The 18,174-nt window shown below is 47.2% G+C and overlaps 2 protein-coding genes across 7 annotated transcripts; one reads left to right on the top strand and one right to left on the bottom strand.

Moving 5' to 3' along the window:
* The first annotated feature begins 711 nt into the window (after window positions 1–711).
* Window positions 712–4,517, top strand: ASPHD1 (aspartate beta-hydroxylase domain containing 1). 4 transcript variants are annotated; one of them, XM_079120091.1, is made up of 4 exons: window positions 712–892; window positions 1,927–2,103; window positions 3,489–3,602; window positions 4,280–4,517. In XM_079120091.1, exons 2-4 carry the CDS (start codon window positions 1,998–2,000, stop codon window positions 4,387–4,389), a joined length of 330 nt encoding a protein of 109 aa, XP_078976217.1. In that variant the 5' UTR covers window positions 712–892; window positions 1,927–1,997; the 3' UTR covers window positions 4,390–4,517. The 4 variants fall into 4 exon arrangements, with proteins under 4 accessions (XP_078976217.1, XP_078976214.1, XP_078976216.1 ...); XM_079120090.1 differs by lacking the exon at window positions 712–892 and adding an exon at window positions 920–1,110; XM_079120089.1 differs by lacking the exon at window positions 712–892 and adding an exon at window positions 920–1,110 and having other exon boundaries at window positions 1,924–2,103.
* Window positions 4,518–4,669: 152 nt separating this feature from the next.
* On the bottom strand, window positions 4,670–17,433 carry KCTD13 (potassium channel tetramerization domain containing 13). 3 transcript variants are annotated; one of them, XR_013760617.1, is made up of 7 exons: window positions 17,037–17,433; window positions 15,626–15,795; window positions 8,123–8,212; window positions 7,984–8,036; window positions 7,145–7,340; window positions 6,560–6,787; window positions 5,318–6,242 (listed from the first exon to the last, which is right to left on the bottom strand). XR_013760617.1 is itself a non-coding variant. In XM_079120092.1 (6 exons), exons 1-6 carry the CDS (start codon window positions 17,278–17,280, stop codon window positions 5,222–5,224), a joined length of 990 nt encoding a protein of 329 aa, XP_078976218.1. In that variant the 5' UTR covers window positions 17,281–17,433; the 3' UTR covers window positions 4,670–5,221. The 3 variants fall into 3 exon arrangements, 2 of the variants coding, with proteins under 2 accessions (XP_078976218.1, XP_078976219.1); XM_079120092.1 differs by lacking the exon at window positions 6,560–6,787 and having other exon boundaries at window positions 4,670–5,458; XM_079120093.1 differs by having other exon boundaries at window positions 5,318–6,787.
* Window positions 17,434–18,174: the final 741 nt, after the last annotated feature.

Genomic DNA, 18,174 nt, shown 5'->3' with positions numbered 1-18,174 from the left:
TTCCCCCTTTGCCTTTTACAGAAAAACTCAGATGAAATGGGCCTTCCCATCCCCCAGGAGAACGGCGAGTTTCCATGTTTGTGAAAAATATAAGGGGTGACAGGTCAGGGTCTGGAAAGGGGAGACCCTTCCTCTTACAACATGACCCCGGCCAGCTGCCAGGCAGCTTCAACTCTGGTTTTCTCTCCTGGTCTCCCTCGCAACGCTTAGGGAGCGTCCTTTTCAGCACCACCAGCGCGCGGACAGCTCTTCTCCGCCCCGCCTGCGCCCTCAGGCCCTCTGCTTGGCGGGCATTGGCTGAAGCCGCTTTCATTAACGTTCAGGCTCCCGCTATGGGCTGGCTCTTGTGAAGGCCAAACGGGAGGAGGAGTCACAGGCTGACTACTCGAGGGACTCGCAGACCCGCGGACTGGCGGTGGCCTCCCTGCCCGCAGTCCCTGAGCCCGGACGGAGTCAGTCAGTCCCCGCTCTCGCTCCGCCCCCTTCGTTTGCCCCGCCCCTACCCAGGCCCCGCCCCTCCTTTTCGCATTGCGGGGCTGCTGGAGGTTGGCACAGTGCCCCCTGTGCCCCACGTGGCGCCGGGTCCAGGCTGTTGGGGGCAGGGAGGCAAATCCAGAGATGAGTTACCCCTCCCCCCAGAACTGAGTTGCGTTGCCACTGGGAGGGGTCGGAGGTAGCTAAGCAGGGAGGGCTGCGGGAAGGAGTGACGTCAGGGTGAGTGGGAGCCAAGGAAGGAGCGAGTAGGAGAGAGGGAACGAGAGAGAGGCAGGACCAGCGGGTCGGGTCGAGTGAGAAGCGAGGGCAAGAAGGAGAGAAGAGGGAGAAAGGAGAGAAAAAAGGCCACCACGGAGGAAGACAGGCTGCGGGGTCCAGGGCTGCGGGTCCAGGAGGGGTAGGAACTGCTGTCTGGGGAAGCTAGAAGGAAAAGGGAGAGAGAGCTAAAGAAGGGGCGGGGGTGGAGGGAGGAGAAAAGAGAGGCGAGTGGAAGACTGAGGGTGGAGAGAGAGGCAGAGGGAGAGGATACTGCCAGAGGAGAAAGAAGAGAGAGAGGAAGAGAAGGGAGAGGAGAGTGATAGAGGGAGGGGAGACAACTGAATGGAGAAAGAAGAGGTAAGAGGAGAGGAGAGAGAGAGCTAGGAGGGTTCCTAGTACCTGAAGGAGGGGAGAGAGAGGTACAAAAGTAGAGAGGAAACCTCACAGGAACCAACGAACCAGGAGCGGGAATGTGGAAGGGAAACGGCCCAGGGGGGAACCAGGAAGCAGCCATTGAGGGGACAGGTGGAGAGCTGGGGGGACAGGGAAACTGGGGTCTGGAAGATGCCCCAGGCCTTTTGGCCAGGGCCTCCCTGCCTGTCATGCTTCCATGGCCATTGCCCCTGGCCTCCTCAGCCCTTACCTTGCTCCTGGGAGCCATCACTTCCCTGTTCCTCTGGTACTGCTACCGGCTGGGTTCCCAAGACATACAGGCCCTAGGGGCTGGAAGCAGGGCTGGAGGTGTTAGTGGTGGGCCTGGGGGATGCCCTGAGGTTGGCAGACCAGGCTCACGGAGCCCTGGGGAGCCTGGAGAAGGACCCAGAGCAGAAGGCCTAGTGAGCCGTCGACTCCGGGCCTATGCCAGGCGCTACTCATGGGCTGGGATGGGTAGGGTGAGGCGGGCAGCTCAGGGTGGCCCAGGCCCTGGAGGAGGGCCAGGTGTCCTGGGCATTCAGCGCCCAGGCCTGTTTTTCCTGCCAGACCTGCCTTCAGCCCCCTTTGTGCCACGGGATGCCCAACGGCATGATGTGGAACTCCTAGAAAGCAGCTTCCCTGCCATTTTGCGGGACTTTGGGGCTGTGAGCTGGGACTTCTCAGGGACTACCCCTCTGCCTCGGGGTTGGTCCCCACCCCTGGCCCCTGGGTGCTACCAGCTCCTGCTGTACCAAGCAGGCCGGTGCCAACCCAGCAACTGCCGTCGGTGCCCAGGAGCCTATAGGGCACTGAGGGGGCTGCGGAGCTTCATGAGTGCCAACACCTTCGGCAATGCTGGCTTTTCTGTCCTCCTGCCTGGAGCCCGGCTCGAAGGCCGCTGTGGGCCCACCAATGCTCGGGTTAGATGCCATCTGGGTAAGTAAATCCTGCCTACGGACAACTTCTTTGCCTCCACAATTCCTATCCATAACCTCTTCTCAGCTGCTGAACTTTTCTGCTATGAATTTTCCTCAAGCCTTCCTTCTTAGGAATCTTCCATGACTCACTACCACAGTAGGTTTTTTTTTTGGTTCTGAGGATTGAACCCAGGGGCCCTTTACCACTGAGCTGTATCCCCAGCCCTTTTTAATATTTTATTTAGAGACAAGGTCTCCCTAAATTGCTTAGGGCCTCTCACTAAGTGACCGAGGCTGGCTTTGAACTTGTGATCCTCCTGCCTCTGCCTCCAGAACCACTGGGATTACAGGCATGCACTGCTTGCCCAGCCACAGTAGCATTTTCTGAGTTTCACTTCTCTGCAAACCATCTTAATAAGCTCTACCATAGTCATTTAACCCCAGCATGTTTCTTCACATTGACTTTTCCCCAACCTTTGGTTTTAATTATTTAATGAACAGGAATATTTACAGAACTGTAAGTGATCATCAGTATTACTTACCCTACATAGAAAGTGCTCATAAAATCAAACTTAAATTAAAAAGAAAGCAAGTCTTAAATATTCCAGTTAAATACTCAGGTCACTCCAAGCCTGAAGCCTCTATTTTCTTCATTGAAAAGGTACCAGTCCAGTAGCACCAAACTGAGATATTTTTTTTGATGCTTTGAAGGTTGAAAGAAAATGGGAAAGAAATCAACTTTCTGATTGTTAGTCCATGCCATAATCTTGTTTCACCCCAAAGTATCTCCTATATGGCCAGTTGAATATGTCCTGTACTTTGGGGCAGGCTGGCCTCAAGACCAAGTCCAGATCCTTCTTCCCCTTCCCTTCCACCATGCTCTAAATCATGAAGGGCTTCTGGCTGCTCCAGGCAGATGCCACATGCTGTTAGACTCTCAACTTCAAAGGTCTTCCTCCTTATTGCTGCTTGGAAGACTCCTACATAGCTTTTGGGAGTATTTTAAAATCCTGTGCTTCCTCCAGGATGCCTTTCTGTTCTCCATCATTTAAGTAGGCTGCTCAGTTTTCCCACCATGCTCAACTGTGGGATCCTTGGGCCAGGATGGAGTCCTTAGTTATATTTTGTGGAGAAACAGTGCCTGCAGATAATAGGTTCTTGAGTTGCATTGTCAGGAAACCCAGGAAATGCCATTTGCTCCAGGCAGCCTTTTCTATTCTCTAAAAATGATAGACTGTGCTTCCCACAGCGGCACTTCCCTGATCTCCTAGCAATTCTTTCATCCATTGCTGTGTTGGTTATACTCCAGTCACCATCCAGAGAGCAAGGAGTGCTGCTGACTGAGCAGGGTGGGCCCCCTGGGCAGAGGCAGGAGTGTTATAGATACCTGGTCTCTTCCCACAGGTGTGAAGATCCCCCCTGGCTGTGAGCTGGTGGTTGGGGGTGAGCCCCAGTGCTGGGCTGAGGGACACTGTCTCCTGGTGGATGACTCCTTCCTGCACACGGTGGCTCATAATGGTAATGGGGCCTCCATTCTACTGGGGGTGGGGGTGAGGATGGAAGAGTGAAGGAGACTTAGAGGGCTACAGAATCAGGCCTGCTGACTTCCCGTTCCAGCACCACCAATACCCAGCTGCACAATCGTGTGCAAGTCACGTGACTCCAATCACCTGTGCGGCAACTCTATATACAATATATATATATTTTGGTACAGGGGCTAGAATTCAGGGGCACTCTACCTATAATCCCAGCTCTTTCTTAAAATTTTGAGACAGGGTCTAAGTTGCAGAAGCTGGCCCCCAAATTGCGATCCTCCTGCCTCAGCCTCCCAAGTTGCTGGGATTATAAGGTGTGTACTACCAGGCTGCAACTGCCTTTTTTTTTTTTTTTTTAATCAAGCAACCACAGGTTAAATAAGTTCATGGGAGTGCACATAAAATGGTTATTAGCACAGGACTCCAGGTCTGAATCACTTAGGCTCCTCTCCTACAGGAGCTGTCAGACCTTGGTCAAATCACTTCAGCTTGTTACACCTTAGTTACTTTGTATAACTATGGAGTTACCTCATCAGGTTTTGATAATCAAGAGTTCATAAAGAGCTAGAACAGGAACCGGCACTTACATACTGTTTGCTTTTGAGTTTCTCCTGAGTGCTTCATGTCACCTGCTGTTGTTTCTATCCCCATGTACCTTAGGTACCCCTGAAGATGGGCCTAGAGTAGTCTTCATCGTGGACCTCTGGCACCCCAATGTGGCTGGGGCTGAGCGTCAGGCCCTCGACTTTGTCTTCGCACCAGATCCTTGAAGGAAGGTGTTCCCTTCAGACACCTGGCTGGAGAGATGCTTGAGTGGCATCCAGGACCTCTTCCTCTTTGAGGGTTGGGAGGGGGCTTGGATGGCCAGTAAGCACTGAAATATAAATTTTGAACCCTTTCCTAACTCCTGTGTGCTTCCTTCCCAGCTACCAGCCTCAGGAAGGTCTTGGGACAGGGGTTCCTGTCTTCTGCCATATAACTAGTCAGGTATCTCCTCACACAAGCCCTCTCCCCATTCCTCTCCCTGTGAACTGGCAGCAGGCTTTCAACTCAACTTTATTCCAATAATTTAATAGAAAATTAAAATAATAAATAATATCAAACAGATGAAGAAGATAGCCAAGCTGGCATAGGCCCAGGCCAGCCTAGTACAAAGTTAAGGAGGTGGGAGAATGGTGGGGAGCAAGGGAGGGAGGCTGAGTACCCTGCACAATGGTGGGAGGCGGCTCAGAACGCGGTGGATGTTACCAAGGGCTGGCTCAACACTTAGGCATGTACACTGTGCTAAAAAAAGAGAAGGGGAATTCTAAGTCACTCTAAACCATCTGGTGAAGGAAAAATGGCAGAACAAGAATGGGGATGAGGGGCTGAATGTGGCCTTCTGAAGGGCTGTCCTGAGGGGAGGGGCTGGAATGTACAGTGCTGTTAGCAGTGAGTGGGAATGATCGGAAAAGGACCACAGTGAACTGTACCATGCAATGAAGGGACAGAAGACCCACGACTTGGCCAGCAGAGCCGGGGCAAAGGTCTGGGGAGGGGAGGAAAAAGAGAGGGATGGACTGGGTCGCAGAAGCAGAAGGAAGGCAGGGGAAGGGTCAAAAGTCAGTCCTTGAAAACAATCTGTTGGCCATGAGGACGTTCGTCATGGGTGATGTGGCGCCTGACGTGGATCCTGCGGACACGGTGCTCTCGGTTCTCTTCATCTTCCCCTCGGCCTGTCCCACCACCTCCAGCTGCACCCCCTGTGGCTTCAAGGAGGGCTGGGTCTGGGCCCCGGGGAGTCTCATAGATCAGGATGTTCAGGGTCTCCTCGAAGATCCGGGCCTCCGGGAATTCCACCTGCAAAATGCCAGCAACCTCCCCACTCCTACCCTCTGGTCCAGTCCCACAGCCCCCTTCCACCACAGCTCCTCATACGCCTCCCAGCTTCTGCAGATAGTTCTCGGGCTCGGGCTGTTCCCTCTGCAACTTCTTTACTTGGCAGATTCATATTCCAAGGCCCAGTTCTGAAGCTAGACAGGCAGAGTGACACTATCCTCAGCATGGGGAATACAGCAGTACACAAAACTCAAAAGTGCCTGCTCTCAGCATGTTTCCATTCTAGGGAGAGGACTCAGATAAGCATTCAAAACAAACTAAGTCAGATGGTGACAAATGTGAAGAAAGACAGATCAGGAAATGGGAATGAGATTGGCCATGGCCAGGAGTGTTACCTCTTTAAAGAAGGAGGGCCTCACTGGAGGGTGACTTCTGACCAAAGCAGGGGAGGGAGGCAGACCAGGGACAGCTAGGGAAAGCAGACTGGGGAGTGGCAATGGTAAGTGTGACAGCTCTGTGTCAGGAGTGTACCTAATGGATTATTAAAAAATCACCAAGGAGGCCAACACCATCCAGCCAGATTGATGACATGGATAGGAATGAAGTCAAAGAAGTTGTTGGGGCACTCCACCTGTGTGGCCTTGGAAGGTTATAGTGAATGTAGCTTTCTAATTACTGGTTTGTCTTCCTGTCTTCCCAGTTGCAGAAGAAACCTTCCAGAAGTGAAGTCATTCATTCATTCATTCACTCACGCATTCCATCAATGTCTCCTAGCTTCCACTGTGTGACAGGGGCCAGGCTAGTGCTGGGGAGACAGGAAAGAAAAAGGCAAAGAATTGCCTGGCCACTGAAGCAGCCCCCCATCTCCCCACCTATATGCTAATACAAATGCTGTCTCCAGCTAAGAAGGGAGTGTGACCAACTTTGACATGGATGGATTCAAAGTTCATGAGCAAAGATGTCCCAAGGAAAATGATGCTTGGCTCAGGTCTTAATGGTTAGGGACAAGTTCATTAGGCAGAAAGGGACAAGGGGGGGAAAAAAAGAATTCCAAAAAATGGTGTGTGCTGAGGTGAGAGGTGTGAAGAGGCCTTGGGTAGATTTGAAATGACTGTGGAGTACCTGAGGTACATCCTCACATCAAGCTCAGAAGGGCAGGTGAGGAAGGGCTTGCTCTCTACTCAGCTCATCCTTCTCTGCGGTTCCAAGTCTTGGGCAGTGTTTAGTGCAGAGCAGGTACTTGAGACACGTTTGCTGATGACTGTCACGTTCATGACTCAGGATCTACAAACTCGAATGTATTCCAAGAGACCATGTGGTTTCAAGAACCTTTTGTTGATAACAGACCTTCTGAAATTTTAAATGCAACCGTGGACTTTGTAGTCAGAAAAATGCACACACACCTCCAAACCTGCACACTACTGCAGGGGACTATAGAAGTCAAGAAACCTGCTCTATGAGACGCCCTGGGTTCAATCCTCAGCACTGAAACAAGACAACCCTGCTCTAAGCCAACACCCTTTTACAGGGAAATAAAGACCACTGAAGTAAGATGACCTGCCCAAGTTACACAGCCAAGACCCCAAAACTCTGGTCCCTGACTCCAACTGAAGGACTCTTCCTATGGGATCATCTAAGCTGCCTCTGTCCAGGGTCCTGGTCCTACCGCCCTCATGCCTCCCTGACCAGGGTTTGAACCCCTCTGACCTTGGTCTGCTTCTTCTCCGTGGCATAGACAATGGAGGTGCAGCACACCTCGGCGATTTTACGACCCTGCCCGTAGAAAGACCAGCAGCAGATCTCGTCCCCGAGGACATCCTTGAGGAAGAGCAGTCGCCCATGGAACCGCAGAGCCAATTTGTCAAACAGCTCGATGTTCTTAAGTAGGTTGTCATCTGAAGTGCTGAGGACCAGGGGGCCAGCAAGGCCTCAGTGTGACTGGCTTCTACTTCCTGCTCCCCCCAGAGATGGCACTGATTCCTGTCACTCTGGTCCTGCACTGCAGGAGCTTCCAGCCAAGTAGGTCTCAGAAGGGAAAGAGCATTTGCTGGGCAAATTCCAGCAAGCATAGCAATTCAGCTCCCCTTGCAGGCTTGTGAGCCAGGCTGCCTCACCAAGCTGCCACACCAGGCACCCCAGCTCCGCCACTTTTTAACTGGCTGACACTATGCAAGTTACTTCAACTCGTGGTGCCTCAATCTCATCTGTCAATGGAGAGCACAACACCTACCTCAAACCAGTGGGAGAGTTGTGTAAGTTAACAGCACACTTAGAGGAATCTGGTTTGAAAATAAGCACTTAGTCCACGACAGCCGTTACCATTTTGGCCTCACCTAAACCTGTATCCTGAGGATACAACTGAAGCCTTGAACGGGGAAGGATCTACTCAAAGTACCCAGTGGGCAAGTGGCAGAGCTGGAATGTGCAATGAAGCAGACATTCTTAGAGCCCCTGTGTGGCCATAGCCCCACCCCTTGGACCAGCAACCCCAGCATTTGCCTGGTGTGCACGGGCACACACACACCCTGCCCCACCACAGTAGTCACCTGGTGTAGGAGTACTTGTTGTTACTGCGGTTGTGCAGGAGCTTCACCACGGGCTGTTGGGGGAGAGGGGGAGAAGGATGGGGGTCAGGCTGCAGGGAGAGGCCCTCAGCCTCCACCCCACAGAGCTCAGGGGCCTCACCTTGGAGGTGCTGGCCAGGAGCTGCTGCTCCTCCCGGGGAGATGTCACGGTGGGGATGAGGCACAGCGGGGACAGGTTCTCCCTTTTTTGCTGGGGAAGAAGTGGAAGGTGATTAACAGCACAACCAGAGGTCATTTGCTACATCACTTAAAGGCCTTCAAAACCTGCCTGTGGCCCTTGCAGAGGAAAAATCCAGACTCAGTGGTCCACAAAGTTGTGCAGGATCCCATCTCGGTTGACCTGATTTCAGCCCACACTCTTCCCTTGCTGCTAGGCTGCCTGCCTTGCTCCTTCATGCTTCCAGCTGTGTTCACCCCGGCACTGGGCTTCCACTCAGCTGTCTGCACTGTTAGCCACTTTGTACCATTCAGATCTTGGCTCAAAGGTGCCTCTTCACAGTGCCAGCCCTGCTTGCTAAGGGCCCTGGCTAAAGCAGCCTCCTATGTTTCTTCCTTTGCATATTATCAGTTCATTTTCTTCATAGCACTTAAGGACACTTTCTAAATTTTTGTTTGTTTATGATCTGTCTCTTCTTACCTATAGGGAGTAAGTACCACTACACAGGTGATGCTCAATAAATATGTGTTGAATGTATGAACCTGGCTAAGTGGGATGAAGTTGAAGAAATAGAAACGGATACATAAAAGTCTACTTCTTGTCTTCTAGAATCTTCATGCCAAAACCTCTCTCACTTCTCCCAATCTTGAAAATGAAAGGTACAATTAAAATACAACTTCATGCACATACACACGGAGTTGAATCCAGTAGTGCTTAACCACTGAGCCAAATCTTTTTGAGACAGGGTCTCCCTAAGTTGCTTGGGACTCACTAAGTTGCTGAGGCTGGCCTCAAACTCACACTCGTGCCTTAGTCTCCCGAGTTTCTGGATTAGAGGCATGCACCACAGTGGCCAGCCAGTTTCTTTTTTTTTTTTTTTTTTTTGAGAAACTGCTCTTAAGAATTCTTCAAAATTAATGAGACAGGCTAGTGTGGTAGCATATGCGGTAGCCCCAGTTACTAGGAGTTCAACAACATGACGAGATCCCACCTCAAAATTTAAGTAAATGAATAAAATTAAATTTAAGTGGAATAAAAGTCTACAACTGGAGTCAAATTTTTCGGGGGGGGGGGGGGGCGGGGGTTATTGAAGCGAGGTCGCTTTACCACTAATATACCTTCCCTATTCTTTTTGAGACTGGGTGTTGCTAAAGTTAACCTTCAAATTGTGATCCTTCTGCCTCAGCTCCTGAGTCACTGGGATTATAAGCAAGCACCATGTCATCTGCCTTAGTGTTAGTTTTTGTAAAAAGAGCAAAGTGGAGACAATCTATATACTACAACCATGATAACAAAAACTGTAATTCTGGTGCAGAAATGAAAAACCAATGGGACACAATAGAGGGCTCAGAAGCAGACTGGTGTATACTGCTATTTGAAATAAGATGGGGGGTATGGAGTGTACATTACCTATTGTTGAACAAACTGCTCCCAAACTTAGCAGCTTAATTAACAAAATGTGTTCATTTTTTCAGTTTGCATAAGCCAGGAATTCAGCAGAGGCTTAGCCAGGCCATTCTGGCCTCAGGCATCTGACGTCACGATGCCCTCTAGAGGACCCATTTCTGAGAAAGCTTACTCGTATGGCTGGTAACAGTTGTTGGCAGGAAACATCTAACCCCCGCCATACCGACCTCTAGTGGGTTGCTTGAGTATCCTCATAACATGGCAGTTGACTTCTCCAGAGCAAATAATCCAAGTGAGAGCAAGGTGGAAGCCTCATCGTCCTTTGACACAGCTTCATCAGCCTACTCAATGTGCATGGAGGTGACAGAAGGAACGACTACTTGGGGATAAGATTCACTGGGGACTGCCCTGGAGTTTGGCCCCATAGTCCACCCTCTGATGATTCACATGCAAAACCCACTCACCCCTTCCCAAAATCCCTCAAAGTCTCATCCCATTACAGAATTAACTCAAAGTCCAGAATGTTGCCATCTCAATCAGGTCCAGGTGGGGCGAGGATATTTGGCTGTAATCTCCTAAGCACAGTTCCTGAAGGATATTTCTTCTCTAACTAAAGACCTGGGAATAAGAAACAAGTTGTCTCCTCCACACACTCAATTATGCAATGGCTGAACAGGCACAGGATGAACACCAGGGGCACTCTTGTTCAAAAGGGGGCAGAGGAAATCACTGGTCCTGGAGATTCTGTAATTCACTTGGACACAGGTTGGGAACTCTTTAATGCCTACCCCTGTTCAGAAACAATTCTCCAGGCTCCTATGCCCAGTCATCTTTCCTTTTCATGAATGACGTTTGCGGTTCCAGAGTTTCCTCAGTCTGCTTCCTGCCTGTGGAATTTGGGAGTCCAAAGTTCTCTTCTTTTGCTGTCTCTGTCCCTTTTGGTCCAAGCTACTACTGTTTCTGTATATAATTTTGATATTTATTCTCTTGTAAGTCTTGGGGTTCACTTCCTACGAAAGAAACTATACCCACAAATCTCTGCAAGACATGCCCTTCTCTACTTTGGGCTTGTGCTCAGACTCCTGAGGGACCACATCCTAAGCACTTCTTAGAAGTGCTATTATTTATCAAATGAGTCTCTGAGGCATCTTCTTGGATATTTCTGGGAACTTTACAATCAAAGAACTTTATAATCACATTCCTGGATTCATCTTTAGACCACGTTTTCCTGAGAACACACTATATTTAATCTTTACCTGGCAGTCAATTGTGAATTTGAACATAGTTATTATTTGAAAGTCTGCGAATTTCTAAATCCAATGATTTCTGGCTCCTTTTTGTTCCACTGCTTTTTCTTTAGGTTACTCTCACCTCTTCTGTCTTAGCATAAGCAGTAAGAAACTCCGTGGTACCTTCAGCAGTCTATCTGGGAACCTCCTTAACTAGAAAACCACATTCGCTATGTACATTTTCTACCTTCTAAATTACCCTAGGAAACAATGTAACTGGCTTTCTGGCAGTCCATAACTTTTCATCAGTTTCCAAGAATATTTTCCTAACTATTAAGCCCTGCTGCCTCCTCAAGATCATCAATCTTCTATTAACAGACTCTTCAAAGTTCTTTAGGCTTTTACTAACATTATCCTCAGTCCTTTGAGTTCCTGCCTATTTCTCAGTTCTACAGCTACTTTCACATTAGAAGTTTGTTTTTTTTTTGTTTTTTGTTTTTTTTTTTAATAGCAGATGCCCCACTCCAGGAACTAAAATCTGTATCTCTTGCTGAGTAACAAACTACTACAAACTTAGCAGCTTAAAACAAACGTTTATTATCCCACATACTTTCTATGGGTCAAGAATTTAAGATTGGCCTAGGTGGGTGGTCCTGGTTCAGGGTTTTCCATGAAGTTATAGTCTAGATGTTGGCCAGGGTATGTCATCTGAAGACTTGACAGGGCCTGGAGGATCTGCTTCTGAGATAGTTCATCCAGATGGCTGAGAGTTTGTGCTGGCTGTTGGCAAGAGGTGTCAGTTCCTCACCAAATGGATCTCTCCAAGGGTTGCTTGAGTGTCCCCACAAAATGGCTGGCTTCCCAGAGTGAATGATCCAAGAGAGAGGCAGAAGCAGTAGTAATGCCTTTTATGATCTAGCTTCAAAAGTCACATTATCATTTCTTCAACAACCTATTTGTTACATGTTAGCCCTACTCAGTAAGGCAGAGGAGAACTAGCTCACACTATGGAGGATTAAAAAAGAAAAAAAAGTTAAATTTCTTCAATTTTAAAAATTGAGTTCTACCGAGAGTAAAATGTCCATCTATGAAGAGATCCATATATGAAACTATAAAAATAGAATTATATGAGCAAATAAAAAATGTAGAACAGGAAAAAATTTCTCATATAAGGTCCCCCCTAAAATACACTACTAGAAAAAAAAAATGGTGATTTGATTACATTAATGTCAAAAATTTCTCAGTTGACAACAGAAAATAACTTTGTCAAGAATCCCATGGAATAATGTTGAAGAAATGATAGAATTATAACTATTCTACAACCATAGTGAAATTACTGATTCAGGCAAGGATTATCAATTGGTCTGTTGTTGATAGGTAACTGCTACCTACAGTGCCCAAATAATACCCTACAGATGGCTTTATATTTGGCAACTAGGAAAGTGAACACAATGAAGGAATCAAACCACCATCACCTGAATCCAGGGGCCAATTATGTGCATCATTAATGAGGGGTCATATTAGCAATATTATGAATCCTTTGATATAATCCAATATGAAATATATAACATACCTACAAGGTGTTCTAACCAAAATGTTTAATATCAAATATGGTCTAATTTATAGGAAATTCAGGACAGGGCTGGGTAACAAATGATACCAGAAGAAAACAATCAGGCAAATTTGGTAAGCAGCTCCATTGTGCAGGACAACTAACAGTCTCTAATAAGTCAGCATCATGAGAAAAAAGGTCTGTTTTGAATTGGACAAGACTTACACAGAACATGACAACCAGATGCAATGCGAGGATCTAGACTGGATTCTGGTTTAGATGAATCATGTATAAAAACATTTCTAGAACAACTGGAGAAACTGGAATATGTCCTGGATATTAGAGATAAACTTTATTGATACAGAAAGATGGCAATTAATAATGGGAAAAAAACAGATTATAAAACATTACACACAGCATGATCTTATTCTGGCAGAGACTCATATTGTGCATGCACATATACACTAAAAGACCTTGGAAAAAGAACTATTGCTTTTAATTTTTTGGTTTTCTGTGTTTACTAAAGTTCTACAATTGATATTATAAATACTGCTTTAAATATAATGAGTGGTTATTTGTAATTTTTAAAAATCAAGGATTTCTATTCAACAACAGATGCTACAGACAGGTGACATTATAAGCGAAAATATTGGCAATATTTAAAATTGACTACAAATTATTATCTGGAACCGATTTTACAACTGGGCTTCCTTATGTGAATCTCAAAACCTGGAAAATAATTTGAGTTATTTTCTGAATCCTCCCAAGCAAGGTAGGTAAATAGTACTATTCTGGATGCTTAGGAAAAAAGTTAACTTATTACCTATAACATGCCTTAGAGTATGTATAATACATGCCATTACATAATAGGGCTTAATTCTCCCTCAGAACTAAACTAAAATATGCAAAAAGGATCTCCTGCCAAGCAACAAGAAAAAGGAAACTTGGTAGAAAATTTGGTAAAGAATATGAATAAGCAATTTACAGAAGGGCGACACCAAAAAAGCTAGTGAGTATGAATATGAAAAGATGCTCAATCTCATTAGTAATCAAGAGGCATGCAAAGTGGAATGAGATTACTCTATACCCATCAGACTGGCAAAATTAGAAAGGAGGATGCCACATGTTGAGAATTTGAAGAAATGGGATTTCTTACACACTGAAGATCAAGATGAAGCACTATAACCATTTGGGAGAGCAATCTGACAATATTTACTGAAATTCAGATTGCATGTGTACCATGTCCCAGTAATTCTTCCAGCTACAATCATAAGAAACTCTGGCCCAGGAGCATATGGGGACATGTACAAGGATACTCACAGTGGCACTATTTGTGGGGCCAATCTAGGTCTCCAACCTCAGGGGAATATATAAATAAAATATAGAGAGTGAACACCATGGATTCCTGTGCAGCTGTTAGAAGCAAAGAACTAGATGTACATGCAACGGCATGAAAGGATTTAATAAAACAAGTGCTGGATGAAAAACTGAACAACATGAACCACTGCTCAATGACATTTATGAAAATTTTAAATGTATACACCAACAATGCTTTAGTTTTTCAAGGCTACAAACATAATCCAAGCATATGTTATCAAAACATCAGGAATGAATGGATACCCCTGAGGAAAAGGGAAGTGGACAGGAGATTGGGAAGGAAGAGGAAAATATAAAAAGAGAAAAGATTTGTAGAAACCAAGGATGACTATGTGCCATACAAGGAGATGGGAGGGGTCCCCAGGAAACCTAGAAAGCAGGAATGAAGAGGAACATACTCCCAAATTTGCTGGGGTTATGGCCAGTTACAGATGGAATATGAAAGAAAAAGATCCACTTGGGAGTCAGACAACCTGGGGGTGAATTTGAGTTCTGCTGTTTACTGGCTCACTGACCTTGGTTGCATTATCCAACTTCCCTCATGTTTCTCTTTATGTCAACCAAGGGTACAAAATGTACACACAACCAGACAGCAAAATCATTCCCAATGCATAGTTGGTATAAAGTAACACTAGCTCAGTTTAAAATCACAGAGCAGGAATGTGCTTCTAAGGTCTAGTTTAACGTTTTTCAAACTGCCAAGTGGTAACTCATTAATGGGTCATGAAATAAGTTTAATGGGTCTCAAACAGTATTAAAGAAGAAAGAAGGAAGGAATAATAGAAGGAAGGAAGTGAGGAAAGAAACAATATATCCAAGTACATTTCACTAAAAGTATCCTTTCATAAAACTCTTATTTCAGTTATACAAATGCATATAAACTGTATTTTCTTCCCTAAGGGCTGCAGTCAAAAAGTTTGAAAACCATGGATATTGTCCAAAGGGATTTTATATCTTTGAATTTTAAGAACCAGTAAATATTCCCTGAGATAAAAGAAAGTTATTCAGAATCACTACTTTTTAATCTATAAAGGGCATAAAAAGAAACTCTTATAATCTCCTATTATTATTGTATCATAAAAGACAAGATATTTTAACATTGTTAAAACTGAATAGAATAAAAGGCTTTATGTTAAGCTCATTACACTGTACTTATTTTTCCTGACTCTTTATCTTTTGGGACTTAAGGACAGAATGTCAGCGGTAGGAACTGACTTGCTCAAGGTTGCTCAGTTAGCTATGGCAGAGGTGACAAGGACCTCTTTGGGTCCTGACGGTGCTTTCTAAGTCCTGTTTCTCAGAATCCACAAAAATGGAGCCCAGCAGATGCAGCTCTTCAACCCCCAAAACCCTATTATGGAGAGTGGTTCTGCTTCTGTAAGATTTCATTTGACGAAAAGAATTTCACTAAACAAAAACAAAAACCTGAGGGAGGTGGGAGCCATGGGAAAATGCTGCCTCCCGGGACAGGACCAGATCCTGGAGGTTATTACACTCTAATTTAAATTTATATATTTTCCCCCAGTGGCACAGGGAACTATTGAGGATTTCTGAGCAAGGGAGAGAATAGACTGGGCTGTGCTCAAGGATAAATTACTCAGGCGTTAAACAGCTGGATTGGCTAGGCAGGACCAGCGAGAAGCAGAGAGCAGGTATTTATCATCCCAACAGTCCTCCCATGGGGTGGTGAGGGGGCTCTGCTTGAGGAAGCAGGGATGAAGAAGAACATACTCCCAAATTTTCTGGGGTTATGGCCAGTCACAGCCAAGCTCTCCAGGCCAGACCCTGTATCTCCATTTTCCAGTCCTAACAGCCAAATGACTGGGCAACTCTCCCAGGCACATGGGCATAGGAATGTAGGAGTTAGGGGAGGATCCTCACCTGTAGTGCCAGCTGGCAGTCCTCAATCAGGCCCTGTACAAGGTAGTAGCGGGCTTCTCCTAGTAGCTCCCCAAGTTCTCTGGTACTCTCAGGAAGTGGCACAGACCCATCCCGCAGGTAGTTGAGGATTGTACCAAAGTGGCGGCCGCTCCGGTCAATCAGCACCCAGCCTAGGGGGTGGTCAGAGATAGGAAAAAGGATGGCTTTGCTGGGGACCTGAAGCTACTAAATTTCTATGAAAAAAGGATTCCAAAGTTACAAGAAAGTCTAAATACTGATCTGTTTCAAATCTCTACTATATCTAAGCAATCCCTTTCAAACACCTCTAGTGAGTTCTCCTAGATTTTTACTCACCCTCTCACAGAGAATTAATTCCCTCCCCAATCTGTTCTATAGTCAGAAGGCTTTTATCATGAGAAAGTTCTTACAGAATTACCTTATCAATAACTCCTGATGTTGATTCTGACCATTTTATTTAATTAAAATATCAACCCTTACCCTCCACTTCCCTTCACTCCCATTTTAAACTTTACATTATTCATAGGACTTATTAACTGTGATTATATACATGTATTTTATTGTTTACTTGCTTATTGATCTTTTCCATCCCCCCCCCCCCAAAAAAAAAAGCAAACTCCATAAGACTAATCTTGTCAGATTGCTTTACCAAAAGGTCTCCAGCAGTAACTGGTACTTTACAAATACTGAGTAAATGAATTCTTCACCTTCAGTATTTGACGGCTGAACTCCTCCCAAATCCTTATTTTCCTGCAAACTTCAAGGTTCTACTAAGAGTATGGGTCCCAAACTTGTTTGCAACACTCCAAGAAGGTAAAGTTCACATGCCAAGAACTGTCCACCATCTACTCTGGGGTCCCTGATAAACCCAAAGCAGCTTTATCCTTCTACGTTGTATTTAAGGATGATTCCTCGGGCATACAGGGACTTGTGTTAGGCAAACAGAGAAAGCCAAGATCTCCGACTTCTCCAGGCTGGCTATTAGCAACTCAGAGAGGGGAACAAAAAACTAGGCAAGTTGGAAGAAATTGATGGAGGTTGCCTGAAGGGGTGCTGCTGGCAGATGGGCTGGTTCCCAAGTCTTTTGAGGGATGAAGGGTAGGAGAATCCGTAACAAGGACTACGAAGGGACGTGTTGAATCACTTACCACAGCGCCTGGCAGAGCTAGGGATTCCATAAGTGTTGGTTAGTGCTAGGGATAAAGACTGGGGAGGAGGCAGATTTTGAATGAGAAAAGAGAAATACGATGGGATTCGGGAGCTGGAGAGAGATGAGAACGGACGGCAGTTTAGCAAGAGAAGGGACATGAGGAGACTTGGCTATGAAAACCTGGGAGAAAGATTTGGGAATCTGGGGGATAGAGGGGGGCACGTGATAGGGTGGCGCGCATACCTCCGGCGTCTGTGAGCACTTCCACGCGGCCGCTGAACATGGCCTTGAGCATGGTGTCCTGCCCCGTGAGGGTGCGCAGCGTGGTGTAGTGCAGGGAGCCACCCACGTTCAGCTTCACGTACTTGCTGTTCGGGGTCAGGGGCTTCAAACCGTAAGTGGCGGAGGCAGGCTCCGGACCCGAGGGCTTAGGGACGTCTAGAGATGGGGCCTCGGCTGCCGCCGGGCCAGAGGCCTCGGCCGACATGCCAGATAGCGGCAGCGGCGATCCCAGGCCTTCTCCGCCCGCTGAAGCTAGCTTCTGAAGACCCGGGACCCCAGCCCTCGGGTCACAGCTCGCTGCAAACACGCCCACTCTAAGCCGCTACTCCGCAACACAGGCGCTCCAGCCACCCGGAAGTCGGGCAGCTGCGCAGGCGCACCTAGGCCCCGCCCCTGGCGCAGGGCGGGGCCACGAGTGCGGAGTACGCGCAGTTGGGGGCGTTGACCGGTCACGTGCAGGCGGAGGTTGGCCTGGTAGGGCCAGGGGCGAGCTGCCCGAGAGTCCGGGAGTCAAGACGAAACGGGCGTCTGGCCGCTGCACCATGTGGATGCAAAAAGCGAAGTCTGCGACCTGTGATCCGGTCTCTGCTCGCGGAGGCCTTCACCGGCGTGAAGGAACACTGAAGCCCAGAGTGGGCAGGGCATTAGGCAAGGTTTCCCGCCTGCAGCCCCGACGCCCTTGACAGACTGTGAGAACTGCCAACAGAGCTCCGGAGGAAGCTCTCAAAGGAGGCCAAGGGCTGGGGGATCCCAGCGGAGGTGGCAGTGGTACTGGTGCGCCAAGAATGGAAGGTCTGTCTGAGCAGGTGATGCGGAGTGTTACCTGGGGAGAAGCAGCCATGTGGAAAGGAGAGAGAAGGGAGTCCAGGTAGAAAGAAGAGTAAATACAGAGACCAAGCCTGGTATATTGGAGAAGCAAAGAGGAATGTCAGGGGTGGCTGGAGCAACTGAGCAAAGATCTTAGAATCCCAGCTAAAGTCATGAAAGAAAGAAGAAATTAGATAGGAACCCACTGTAGATAAAGCGGTGAGAAGTATTTTTATCTGACCAGACCCGGTTCCAGTTTAGAGGCTTAACAGTCTACCTTAATGTTTAGCTT

Source organism: Sciurus vulgaris (assembly GCF_902686455.1).
Source record: "Sciurus vulgaris genome assembly, chromosome: 18".
NCBI classification, from domain to species: Eukaryota; Metazoa; Chordata; class Mammalia; order Rodentia; family Sciuridae; genus Sciurus; species Sciurus vulgaris.
The sequence above is the reverse complement of the archived record's forward strand: the minus strand, read 5'-3'. Positions and strand labels throughout refer to the sequence as shown.

What these genes read in the sequence shown, in the direction of transcription:
- ASPHD1 (XM_079120088.1), top strand. Translation starts at nt 1,224, where the DNA reads ATGTGGAAGGGAAACGGCCCAGGGGGGAACCAGGAAGCAGCCATTGAG. An exon ending in TCGGGTTAGATGCCATCTGG is followed by an intron (nt 2,104 to 3,488) that starts GTAAGTAAATCC and finishes CTCTTCCCACAG; the next exon opens with GTGTGAAGATCCCCCCTGGC. An exon ending in GCACACGGTGGCTCATAATG is followed by an intron (nt 3,603 to 4,279) that starts GTAATGGGGCCT and finishes CATGTACCTTAG; the next exon opens with GTACCCCTGAAGATGGGCCT.
- KCTD13 (XM_079120092.1), bottom strand. Translation starts at nt 17,280, where the DNA reads ATGTCGGCCGAGGCCTCTGGCCCGGCGGCAGCCGAGGCCCCATCTCTA. An exon ending in TCCTGGCCAGCACCTCCAAG is followed by an intron (nt 8,037 to 8,122) that starts GTGAGGCCCCTG and finishes CTCCCCCAACAG; the next exon opens with CCCGTGGTGAAGCTCCTGCA. An exon ending in CGGAGAAGAAGCAGACCAAG is followed by an intron (nt 5,459 to 7,144) that starts GTCAGAGGGGTT and finishes GGCATTTTGCAG; the next exon opens with GTGGAATTCCCGGAGGCCCG.